General features: G+C 33.9%; 5 protein-coding genes across 5 annotated transcripts in view; 2 read left to right on the top strand and 3 right to left on the bottom strand.

The window, feature by feature from the left end:
* LOC109129551 (uncharacterized) overlaps positions 1-12,991 on the bottom strand; it is a 52,781-nt gene that overhangs the window by 23,559 nt on the left and 16,231 nt on the right. The gene's annotated exons all lie outside the window — the stretch shown is intronic.
* The window catches only part of LOC104752347 (transcription factor MYB63-like), a 34,561-nt gene that overhangs the window by 5,339 nt on the left and 16,231 nt on the right, over positions 1-12,991 (bottom strand). The gene's annotated exons all lie outside the window — the stretch shown is intronic.
* On the top strand, positions 1,126-2,607 carry LOC147926027 (uncharacterized). Its single transcript, XM_087489743.1, has 2 exons — positions 1,126-1,708; positions 1,824-2,607. Exons 1-2 carry the CDS (start codon positions 1,496-1,498, stop codon positions 2,373-2,375), a joined length of 765 nt encoding a protein of 254 aa, XP_087345869.1. The 5' UTR covers positions 1,126-1,495; the 3' UTR covers positions 2,376-2,607.
* On the bottom strand, positions 3,882-4,496 carry LOC104754026 (uncharacterized). Its single transcript, XM_010476187.2, has one exon. It carries the CDS (start codon positions 4,494-4,496, stop codon positions 3,882-3,884), a length of 615 nt encoding a protein of 204 aa, XP_010474489.2.
* Positions 7,686-12,284, top strand: LOC104752343 (nucleolar complex-associated protein 3). The gene is made up of 13 exons (XM_010474450.3): positions 7,686-8,031; positions 8,262-8,422; positions 8,516-8,709; positions 8,986-9,194; positions 9,311-9,413; positions 9,513-9,676; positions 9,787-9,925; positions 10,157-10,330; positions 10,501-10,637; positions 10,844-11,173; positions 11,258-11,397; positions 11,489-11,586; positions 11,666-12,284. The coding sequence occupies exons 1-13, from the start codon at positions 7,868-7,870 to the stop codon at positions 12,140-12,142; spliced, it is 2,490 nt and encodes an 829-aa protein (XP_010472752.1). The 5' UTR covers positions 7,686-7,867; the 3' UTR covers positions 12,143-12,284.

The following is a 12,991-nucleotide window of genomic DNA, read 5'->3' as shown; positions in this document are numbered from 1 at the left end:
CCCAAGACCAGTCTCACTGCCATATAAATAAATACTACCAAATTTAATTTCACCCCTGTATATATTGGTGGTGGTACGGTTACACATTTAGGGCCAGCCGTCTTATTAGGAATACGTATCCTATCCTCCAAAAATAAACATTTTGAAACCACAATTATATTTATTCAATATCTCATTTTTTATATAAAGTTTGGTAAACCTTAATGCAAATCAAAAAACGTATCATTTTGTTAATGATTTTAGTAACTACTCTTGACGTCAATCGAACCAATCCCGATAAAGTATGTCATTACTTTCACACATGCTATACTATTCGTCTGTGTGTGTGTGCAAGTTAATGAAAAGCTAGTACTATATTAAATGAGAAATCGTCTGTGAGGCATCATCGCTTCGTCACCCTAAATAACTTCATCTTTAAATACTACTACTGTGCTCGAAGCTCTTTGGGTCTCTCTGTTCTTAAATGCATACACCTTCCTATTTCCTAAAAAAGCCAATTAATTAATATCTCACCATATCTTCTTTCCTTTCTTTTTTTTGTGGTTTGAGTATTATCTTAATGACTTTTGCAAATGTTGACAGCAGGAAAATAATGTCGGTATAAAACAAATTAGCTAAGTGTTACTAATAGTAGTGTTTTTGAAAGTCAACAACACGGCGGAATGAAACCCGAAAGAGCAATTGAATAATAATACTAGTAATAACATTTTCATAATTTCAATATTTTTTTTCTTGCGCAATAATGAATTACAGGATTAGTCATCATTCATTAATCACGGATGGCAAAAGAAAAAGAAAAAAGAAAAAAGAATGAAGTCATTAAAATCACTAATTGAAGAAGTCGTAAAAAAGGGAGGTTTGAAAAGTAATTATGGAGAGACGCTTAGCAATTAATGCGTTTAATAACTCTCTCTCTCTCTCTCTCTATCTCTCTCTATCTCGCATTTAAAACACTTTGGCTCGTTCTCCTATAATTCCTCTCCTCCATTCGACGATTCCTCCTCCTTATAAACAATTACTACACGAACATAAATAAGTTTATTATCAGAATAATAAATGCATATTTCGAGACTGATTTGAACAAACGTTTCATTCAAGCAAAAATTACACTTGGAGTCCAATTATAAGATGAATTACATGTAAACCGCTCCATTTTGTTGTACTATTACATACATAAATAAAAACGCAGAAAAAAAAATATGGTAAGGAAGGGAAGGAAAGGAATAGTGAGAAAACGTGTGGTGCGTGAAGTAGGGGGGGGGGGGGAAGAAAGAAGATTAGAGAGATCATCATCATCAACAACAACACCAACATTAAATGTGTTAAAAATTGCTAGTCAATAATAATGGTACAACGATAAATGTAAGTGTAACCCCCTCATTAAATACTATAGCGCTTCGTATACACAACAAACAAATACACAATTACACCCCCCCCCTTCCCAACAATTACTCTCTCTCTCTCTCTCTCTCTCTCTCTCACAGATTCCTCTGATATGGCCGCTGACGTCAGCTCTCTCGTACGGTTACTTAGCGGTTACAAAGACGACCGAGCGGTGGTAAAAGAATCTCCCGGAGCCAAATCTACTGCGCTCATGACTCGCGACCTCCTTGGAAGCGGACGAGGAGGATCATCAGGTGTTCGCTCTCTTGAGCTTGACCTCGACCTTCAAGTCCCTTCCGGTTATGAAAAACGCCTCGATTTGAAGGTTCGTCATTTTTTTTTTTAATTATAGATTTTTAGAGAAATCGAACGTTAGATTTCTCCTATGTAAATCGCGATTTTTTTGGGCTGATTAGATATTTTTTTGTGTGTGTGAACAGTCAGGGAAAGTGTATTTGCAACGATGTAACTCAACGAGCTCATCGTCGATAACAAACGCAGAACAATCCAATCAAACAGTACCGACGTTTCAAGATTTGAATTTCCCACCGAATTCGAGTAGTAATCCTCCGAAGCCTTTGTTAAACCTCTTCGACGACACCACGACGCTTGAACTCAAGCTGCTCCCTTCTTCTCGTTCTTCTCGTCCTATGCCGTTATCTCCCAACAACGCTACTAATAGTAGTAGCAACTTCCAGAGCGTTTGCACTCTCGACAAGGTGAAATCAGCTCTGGAGAGAGCGGAGAGATATCCTCCGGCTGTGTTCAAGAAACGACAATCGCCGGACGATACGGTACTTTCTGATGATCATGATCGGACGCCGGTGGCGGCTGGGTGTCCTGGATGTTTGTCGTATGTTTTGGTGATGATGAACAACCCGAAATGTCCGAGGTGTGATACCGTTATTGTTTCTTTGCCTGCTGCAAATTCTAATTCTATGACCAAGATCAAGGAGAAGAAGCCTAAGATTGATCTCAACATTTCAATCTAAAACAACCAACTTTTGGGGGGGGGGGGGTTTAATTGGAAACATTTTTCATTATTTTTGGGGGTCTTCCGTGTTGTAAATGATAGATTTAAAAAGAAAAAAAAAAAAAAAAAGAAGAGAAAAAAATTTAATGGGGAAAGACTAGAGAAGGATGTTAATGATATTTTTGTAAATGCAACTACAAATGGTAGTCTTTATTTCGAACAATAAAATAAATTGGGATTCACAACAAAAATAATGACTAATGTTAGTAGTTTTACAATTCTTGGTTCTCTACTTTTAAATTACCCCAAATTAAGCCTATGGTTGGTTGGGAAGGTAGTTAGAAACTTAGAGAATTCATTATTTTTGTTCATATAAAAAGTGTAGATATAATAGGTTTTTTTGGACTTGGAATTGGATCCAAATGTGAGTGGTTATGATTTTCCTAAAAATTGATGACTACTATTATGAGGAAGTTGGTTTGCACTTTGCTTGCATGAATGCCTTCAACAAACAAACAAGTTTTTCAACCTATTAAAAGATAATTTTTCTATCGGTTTATTTGTACAAACATTGATTATAAAATAATTAAAAATCGCTTATTTAATGGGACAACTGTTCCTTCTTTTTTTTTTTGGGGAAGGATTGAATGTCCTAGTTTTTGTGTGGTTAAAGTATGATAGATACTACTCCTTCTGTATCAGAAAAATTGAAGTTTTAGAGCATTTTTTTTTGTCCCACAAAAATTAATGTTTTAAATATTTTTAATAAATTTTTAGACAAAAAATTAATAACTAATGATATTGTAGAACGTGTAAGGAGTGTACTTTTGGACAAAAAAACTGAAACGACCGTCGTCACTATTTATTTTTGTCATCAGTAAAAGAATTAGTTACCATTTCATTTTTTCCTCTTCTTATTAATCCTTTGTCTCTCTCTCTCAAAACAAAAATGAATCATGAAGAAGCTAAAAAAGAAGTGAAGCAAGAAGAAGAAGGCAATTCAAACAATATTCAACAGATTCATAGTGAAGAAGAACAAGAAGCCAAGAACTTTCAACCGCTTCAAAGAGAATCGAGGAGTGTTTATCGGATTCACGATTCCAAGTCTATGGCCATGCGTCCATTTGATTTGAATAAATTATTCTATAAAGATGTAGGAGAGATCCATCCAGAGAAGGAAATCGAAGACACTATATTAGCTATGCTCAAGATTTATTTTCCTAGATTTTATTAGTAATTTTGGTTTGTTTCTAAATTTCTCTCGTCTGTTTCCTACTTCTATGGTTTTTTTTGTTTATTTTACTCCTTTGTTTCTTTAGTTTCCCTTATTTCTCTTCTTCTTGTTATGAACGTGCGTTGAGAAAATATGGTAATCAATTCAGTTTAAACAAAATCCTTTTGTCAACTACTAAAATTTGCCGATAAAACAAAATCTTACAGTATAAAATAGATCTCGAGATGGATAAGATAATAATTTTTAAAAAAACAACAACTCAATTATCTAAATAATTTAGTACATCTGGAATTAAAATAGGATCACAAGTTTGGATTTCTTCATATGTGGGATTTTATACTTGTTTGATCCTTGGACTTTCATAATTTCTTGCATGCATGATTGCAATGTCACAAAAATCCGGTTCACCAGATATGGAGGATATTCATCAAACGTAACTTCCACCGCAGAAACAAGTTCTTCAATCGTCTTTGGGCACACCTCGTGTTGTAGTGTCTGAATGACATTTAAAAATCCAAGATCTAAAATATTCAAGTCGGGTGAGTTTGGTGGTTGACACATCAAACGGATATAAAAACCATGATGAGAAGAAGCTGCTCTAAAATCCTCATCCCTTGGATCAACGTGGGTTCTTGCATTATCCTTTTGAATAAATATTGTTTTCCCAAAATCTTCTTGTGGACACCGTTCACGAATTGTTGGAAGAACTTTTCCAATGAGAAAATCTTTTATATTTTCTCTCTTGATGGAAGTCATGGGCTTTAACTCCAAAGTACCCGCCTCTCGATTTCTACTACGTCTTTGAGCTGGTTGCATTGTAACAAACGGGAAAACTCCTATTTTTCCTGAAAATGTCTCATTTCCATTGTTATCAAATCTTGGACGAGCCATGGCAGCTAAAAACATTATCTTGCCGATGTAGTTTTTACTTTGACATGTACGATATGGCTCTTCTTCACTGGGATGCAAGTAATAGTTTTCTCACCTTTTTGTCATATAAAACCATTTTTCATCGATATGCACAACATTATGCATATCAACAAACTTCGGATGACCGAGCAAAGTAGTTCTGTCGAGCATGGAAAGACAAAATTGCAGTCGAGCTCTCATGTTGTTTTCCGTCAAACGTGGCTTGATGGCATTTGAATGTCGTTTAATGAGCCCTCTTTTTAGACATCGCCACAACATCGTCCGACTAATTTTCAAAGCAGCCGCCAATGACCGTAAAGTTTTCCGTCGATTGAATGGAATATCAACAATTCGATCAAGGTCAAACACAATATTCTTCCCACCACATTTACCCTTTCTCTTATGCGAGACATCAACAACTTCACCATTAGGAATATCTTTAGCCAGCTTCCAAATTCGTTGTACAGTTAGCAACGGTACAGACAGTAAATTAGCAACTTCCCTTGTATGGGTCCTCTTCAATGGTCCATTGTTGCTTCTTTCCAACAAAGCATGGTAAACTTTTAATCTTTCACCATCTGTCATTTCTTTCCTACGAACATGAGCTTCTTGAGGATTTTCTAATATGGTTTCTCCTGTCACAATATTTCAAAAAGAACAAAATATGTTATAAATAAAATCATAATCCTACTAAAATAAATAACATGATTAATGTCTTCAAAATTAAATATCTCCTTAAAGTTACTAAAAACATTAAATACTTTATGACATGTATATAAAAAAAAGATTGAGCAATATACATCTATAAATAAATTTACTAAAATAATTTAATAAAAATACCTGAAGTAAACTCTCTTGGACTTCTATTCAAATCAAACAAAATATTTTGCTCATTATTTTGAGGTGGTAAATTTAGATCAAAACTATGAAAAGCCATTTTGATGATTTTGACTAATGGTGTAAATCTATGTCAATATATATAGAAGGTTAATGGAACTAAGTTATTTTGGTTTTGGCTCCATTTTATTTTTTTCAGTTTTTTTGAGTTACGTGACTTTGGCTCCCTCCTAATTTTTTTGTTTTTGAGTCAAATAATTGTGGCTCCAAGTTTGAAAATTTTAGTTACTCCAGTTTGGATGTTTAGGAGTTAAAAAATTGTGATAAATGAGGAATATGAAAGGTTCACGTATATGGGTCGAAATGTTTGCATGTCTGTACTTTTTTCTTTTTTTTGTTAATTCTTCATTTGAGAAGAAAGTGGGAAAGTAGGAATATGAAAGGTTTACGTATATGGATCAAAATGTTTGTTAATTTTTCACTTGAGAAGAAAGTGGAAAAGTGGGAAGGTGGGCAAGTGAAAAAGTATTAGAAAAATAAATCATGAGATTATCATAAATAAAATAAAAATTATCAGAAAAAAAAATTAATTATATATTTCCTCTGTCTTAATATGTGTAAAATCCTAAACTTTAATCTTCCTGAGACAGAGGGAGTATTTAATTTGATCATAAGGCCATTCAAATTTATGCTGACCTAATTAACTTCAAGTGCTTATATATTCACATATTCAAGTAATGTAATAAATCCTACATATCCAAAAAAATCCGATAACTTATTTTATACTACTAATAATAAAAATGTCAACGACGCATGGGAAATTAAAAATGCAATACAGTAGAACCTCTATAAATTAATAAGGTCGGGACCATAAAATTTTATTAATTTATAAAAGTTTTAATTTATCAATAAATTAATAAAATATTAATTTATGAAGATGGTTTTTTTATCAGAAATTCAGAGTTTAGAAGAAATTGCTGCTACTATTTTTCAAGGTGATGATGAAGTTGAAGAAGATATGACGATACCTTTAGAACCAGTTACACATAAAGAATCAATTATCGCGTCAAAAACTCTCTACAATTTTTGGATGCGATTTGAGAAGACAACACCGGAAGTTTTTGATGCAGTCAGAAAGATTAGGGATACTCTCCAACAAGAATGCAAATTCAAGAACAAACAAACAACAATCTATTCATATTTCACTAAATATTCTTAGATATATATATATACTAGTTTATTTGATTATTAATTTATGATATTGATGAGACCATATTTTTATATGGGATTTTTAAAAAAATTATTAATTTATTATTTTATTGAATAATATTTAAAATTACATTAGTCCCAACTTAAAACCTAATTTATAAAGATTATTTATTTATCAATTATTAATTTATAGAGGTTCTAGTGTATGTATATTGTATAGTATATATACTACCCGACGAGTAGATGAGTTATATTTATGATAGAATTTATATTTATACTAGAGTGGGACCAGAAATAACAATATTTCGTAGGTAGTACAGTTTTTTTGGCATTTAACATTTTTGTGTGTGTGTGTTGCATTTACACATAATATATTATAGTATATGGTTGATGATACTCATTCGTCATTATCCAAAAACTTAAATCTAGCGTATACTTTTCGTACCTCTCTACAGTTACGAAATTAAATATACGTTATAAATATTTTAAATGTTTATTTGTGTCCTCTTCTCTGGGAAAATAGTATAGTTTCATGTCCAGTTTTATCTTCTTTTTTTTTTTTTTTTTTTGGGTTAGAATATATTGGCCTATGGATAGGAAAATACTAAGAAAGAAGAAAAGAAAAAGAAGAAGAGAAAAATAGGAAAGCCATCATCCCCTAATAGAAACGAAATATAATTAATGGGGGATCGTGACATCTAATAAAAATTGCAATTAATGCTCTTGCTACTACATTTATGAACTTTGGTCATTTCCTTTACGAAAACCATTTATATTCAACGTGTCGACTTATTGCCTTCTCACTATTAATTGATTTTTGGCATATTATTTTCTCATCCCTGTGCTTTTCATGGAAAACCCCAAAAACTAAAATTAAAAAAGCAGAAAAAAAAACAATATCGCATGTAATTTGTGAATTTTTCATAGTTTCTTCATGTGACTACAGTGTGTATATTCGTACGTCAATACCCAAATTATGTGAACAAAAATCACTATCTAATATTTGGGTCAGTCCACTAACTTATCCATGTTTTCATTATTGAAGCTCTTTTTTTCCCCAATACGACATCGTTCCGAACTACTCCACAGAGAAGATCTTATTGGGCCCATATAAACTTAGTTTTATCCATAAACAGGCCTAAGCCCATAATTGAGGACGTTTATTTTTTTTTGGAAGCAAAAAAAAATAATATTATTGTCTTCACAAAAACCCTAAACCCTAATTTTAGGTACTTCGATTCTGTGCAGGCAGTTATCATTTTGTTCTTATCAAATTTTCGTTAGTGTGCCTCTTCTCTGTTGCTTCCTCTGAGCGGTGGATAATGGGAAAAAGTAGGCGTAAACAGAAGGTTATACCTCCACCTCAGCTTCCTCCGGATGTACCCGAAGAGGATATCGAGTTTTCCGACGAGGATTTGAAATACGTCGAACAGAACACTGAATACGCTCGATTCGTTTCTCGAATTGACACCGCCGCCATCGATAAGTGCGTTCACGACGTTTTTGTGCTTTTCTAAATTTGGTCTTAGTGTGATTCGTTTGTATTTAGGTGATTTTTGAGTATATTAGGATTGAATTAGTTTGAGTTCTAACTTCAGATTTCTTCTGTGTTGGTGATTGCTCACACTCTGACTTAGCTAATAGATTTCTCAATCTAAGATTTATCTATCTGATGAAATAGTTTGTGTTGATGATATCTTGTTACGCTGTTGGTAGGCAATGTGGTGGTAGAGTTAAGACAGTGGAGGATAAGTACGAAGAAGAACGATCAAAGAAGAAGACACATCAGGAAGAGAAAGGGAATGGCGAGATTCTTGTTGATCCTGTTGATGTTCTCCCTATCAAGACTTTAGATGGAAAACTCCAATATAGAACAGGTAATAAACGAATCAAAACTATCTTTTTTTCTGGCTCAGTTTTGCCATTCTTAATGATGGTGTTTCTGTTTTGTATATATTGATATGGTTTAGAGGCAAAGAAGTCAAAACTAGCTGAAGCCAATACAGATGAAGCAGAGGCGGATATTCTTGAAGATGAAAATATTCTGAACAAATCTCAAAGGAGAGCAAAAGCTAAAAAGAGCAAAAAGGAGGCAAAGAAACAAGAGAAGGAACTACCTAATGAGATTGTACAAGAGGAAGAAACTCCCCAAGCCGCTGTTCTGGTAATGCCTGTTTTGAGTTTCTCTGTTTTTTTTTTGCTAAAAGTTTCAATATTCAATGTTTGACATGATTTTTCACTGAGCATAATTTATGATAGCTTTCAGCATCTTGATTGTGCTAATAACTTTCCATCTAAAGAATTCTTAATAACTTTTTGGAGTTAATCATTCATATTATGAAAGATTAATTCATCTGGAAATTTGGTATTCTGTGCTTTGAAGTGTTTTCTATACTCAATTCATTTTTTTAATGTGTGAGTGATTTTCTTCCTTCATCAGGCAGAAGTGAAAGAAGAACTATCTGCTGAAGAGACAATTGAAAATAAACAAAATAGGCTCGCGGAATTGGGAATGCTACTACTTTCCGATCCAGAGGCAAACATAAAATCTTTAAAGGAAATGTTAGATCTCTGCAAGGATAAGAATACGAAGATTGTGAAACTTGGCTTGCTATCTCTGTTGGCTGTATTTAAAGATATTATTCCTGGGTAATTTTATCAATCTTCTATGTACATTTATCCTCATTTTAGTTGCTAAACATTCTCTTCATTCTCCCTCCTAGTGATGTTGGTATTTAGCTCTTCTTATTTTCGTGTGGTGCCAGCTATCGGATTAGACTTCCTACAGAAAAGGAGCTCGAGATGAAGGTCTCAAAGGAAGTGAAGAAAACCCGGTTCTACGAGTCGACTTTATTAAAAGCGTACAAGGTGTGCATCTCAGTTATAGTTGACTCTTAATTTCTCTGAATATAATTTTGAGTATAATTTTGTAATACGTTTTCCTTTTCTGCTGATGTCCTTTGACAGTCATACCTGCAGAAGTTAATTATATTAGAAAAGCTGCCAGTATATAACCAAATTGCAACTCGGTGCATGTGTACATTGTTAGACGCAGTTCCTAACTTCAACTACCGTGATAACCTGTTAACTGCTGTTGTCGGAAATATCAGCTCCCCAGATGAAGTCGTAAGGTCCTGGTTATGTTAACCCTTTTTCAGAGTGATTAGTCATGTCATTGTACTGCAACAGCATCCATTTCGTTCCTATCTAATACATTTGTTGCGCCTGTTTGTGTATGCAGGAGACTCTGTTGCTCTACTGTCAGGTCTCTTTTCTCAAATGAAGGGAAACATGGTGGTGAGCTGACCGTGCAGGCTGTACGCTTGATTGCTGCTCAAGTCAAAGCTCACAACTGCCAACTTCATCCTAATGCTATCGAGGTATTGACTGGCAACATTCTAAGAACCACACTTTTCTGCACCATATCACTAAGTTAAAGCGTTAGAATTGCTCCTGATGGAAAAACTAGATCACGAAGTTCAGATTTCATTTGAATCATTTTGTAAGACTGATACAAGGCGCCTAATAACTCAGAAACAATCTGGTTATATTTCTTATCTCTTTGGGTTTTTGTCATTTACCCTTGCTTCCATTTTTATATATGTCCTTAGGTGTTCATGTCCATTCGCTTTGACGAGGATATTGGAAAGCCTAACAAAGAGGAAGAGCATAATAAAAAATATAAGAAAAATAATAAAAGAAAAAACCAGGAGGAGCAAAATCAAGTGCAGGAAAATGAGAGGAAGAAATCGAAGAAAGATATGATGTCTAAAATCAGAGACGAAGTAATTTACTTTCCTTCTGTGCAATAGATTTGTTGGTGGGAAAGTTGATGTTTTAATCTTGCTTTCCATTGCATTGACAACTATTTATATGACCATAATATCTAAAACTAGTTCCGTTTGTGCTATTGGTTTGCTATATGAATTGAAATTTTTTGATGACTTGTTCTTAGGTTAGTGCTGATTACAAAGGAGTTACCTATGAACCAGATGCTAAGGAGCGGCGAAAGATGCAGACAGAGACACTTTCTGCTGTTTTTGAGACCTATTTCCGTGTTCTGAGAAACACAATGTATACAACTGGCGAAAGGTATTTTCATTTATTGTTAAAGCTAATTAAAATTGTGTTTTCTAATTGTTCCGAAAAAAGATCTAAATAACGCTTATGTTCTAATCAAATTCCAAAGAATATATATGTGTAGAATTTGGCTTCACAGTCACAAATAAACTGGTTTTATGGCTGTGTCAATGTTATTTTAAGTTCTTTTTTCAAGACATCATTTTGACTAATTGCAGCTCAGAAGAAAACCCAATTTCAAATCCGGGATCCTTTGGAGCACACCCTTTGCTTGCTCCATGCTTGGATGGGTTGGCAAAATTCACCCAACAATTGGACTTGGACTACATTGGGGATCTCATGAACTATCTAAAGAAGCTTGCTTCTAGCAGTAGTGTGTCGAACAACTCAAAGCAGAAAAACGCAAGACTATTGACTGTATCTGAACGCCTTAGGTGTTGCCTTGTCGCCTTCAAAGTGATGAGGAGCAACTTAAATGCCTTGAATGTTGACTTGCAAGACTTCTTTGTCCAGCTCTACAACCTCATTCTCGAGTACCGTCCTGGAAGGTTTGTTATAACTTTTTTCCTCTTTTGTTATAACGACATAAGCTGAATTCAGTTTAGCCTATAACACTTTGTGATGTTTAACAGGGATTCAGGTGTAGTGTTGGCTGAGTCTCTGAAGATAATGTTGTGTGACGACAGACATCAAGACATGCAAAAAGCAGCCGCGTTTGTGAAACGTTTAGCCACATTCGCGCTTTGCTTTGGATGTGCTGAGTCTATGTCTGGTAATAAACGTTACAAAACTCGTTGAATTACACATCACATGTCCTTAGTTCAAATATGATCTCTCATTCTACAATCTTTGTTCTCTTATAGCGCTTGTCACCTTGAAAATTCTACTTCAGAAGAATGTGAAATGCAGAAACCTTCTTGAGAACGATGCTGGAGGCGGCTCTGTTTCTGGTTCAATCGCAGTAAGTCACAAATTTTTTACCCTTTTTACAGATTTAAATTGGGAATATAACTCATTTGTTAGCGAAATCTGGATTGCAGAAATACCAGCCATATGCAACAGATCCTAACCTAAGCGGGGCTCTAGCAACAGTGCTTTGGGAACTCAGTCTCTTGAGCAAACATTATCATCCGGCGATCTCAACAATGGCGGCAACAATCTCCGACATGAACACTTCTCAAAGCCAAACATTTCTTTCTGCAGTGACTCCACAACAGGCTTTTGCAGATTTTTCTCTTGTAAAGGAATCGTTTGAGCTCAAGAACGAGTCTCGGAAACTTAACAACAAACGGAAACGAGATAGTTTGCCTGAAGAAGCTAGGGATGTTCCGGAAATGGACATGGAAAAGCTCAGCAAGAAACTGAAAGAGAACTTTTCGATTCTTCAAGATATAAAAGAAGACGAGAGAGTTAGAATGGAGGCGTTGCAGTCAGAAAAGAAAAGACCATTGAAGAAACAGAGTAACGTGGTGAAGAAGAAACTTAAGAACCTTACACCCAAAAAGAAAGCTTTTTGATCTCTCCCCCCCTTTTCAACTTTTATATACAATGCTTAAATCTAAAACGCATCAGTTGAAGTTGTTAAATCTAATTTTGAGTATACTTTTGTTGGAGTGGCAATTTTGTCAACAGAAAGAATCAAAGAATTATTTATCTTCATTCCACCTCGTATAAACTTGTAATCCTAAACTTCGAATATTTGAGGATGTTCTCGTTTATTTCAGGTTTATTTATTCGAACAAACTCATAGTAAGTCGTACCAACGAAGTTTAAAATTCGAATCAGTTAAACAAAAGAACATAGTCTTACGATTCTCGGAACGTCAAACATTCCGAGATCATCCTAAAACTTCTTTTGTAAACTCTTACCCTCTGGTTTGGGCAACTAATCTTGGAGTTATTTTCTAGTTTAATGTTTGGTTGAAAAAAAAAAAAAGAACGTAATCCTACATGTGCCTATTAGTATCGAAAGATACGGTTCGCCACAAACTGTGTATTCCAATTAAATTATCCTCTTATCTATTGGGAGAACTGTTTTGGGTGTTCTTAGAGTAAAAATATTATTAAAATAATGTAAGATCATTAGTTTAGATATTTTGTTTAAAAAATTGGTTATTGGAAGAACATGTTTAAGATTATAAAATTTAATAATATAATAATCTAAAACATATTACAATTTTGAAAACTTTAAAAAATAACATTTATATTAAAATTGAGTAGGAAATAAAAACCAACACAAAATACAATTCCAAATTATTATGAAATAAAATAACATGAAAGATATAAATGAAAAACACAAAAATATTATTCCTACAAAAAAACACACAAATATTATTCCTACAAAAAAACACACAAACATTATTTTAT

Source organism: Camelina sativa, chromosome 16, assembly GCF_030686135.1.
Source record: "Camelina sativa cultivar CO46 ecotype springtype chromosome 16, ASM3068613v1".
NCBI classification, from domain to species: Eukaryota; Viridiplantae; Streptophyta; class Magnoliopsida; order Brassicales; family Brassicaceae; genus Camelina; species Camelina sativa.
This window is presented reverse-complemented; position numbering and strand designations above follow the sequence as displayed.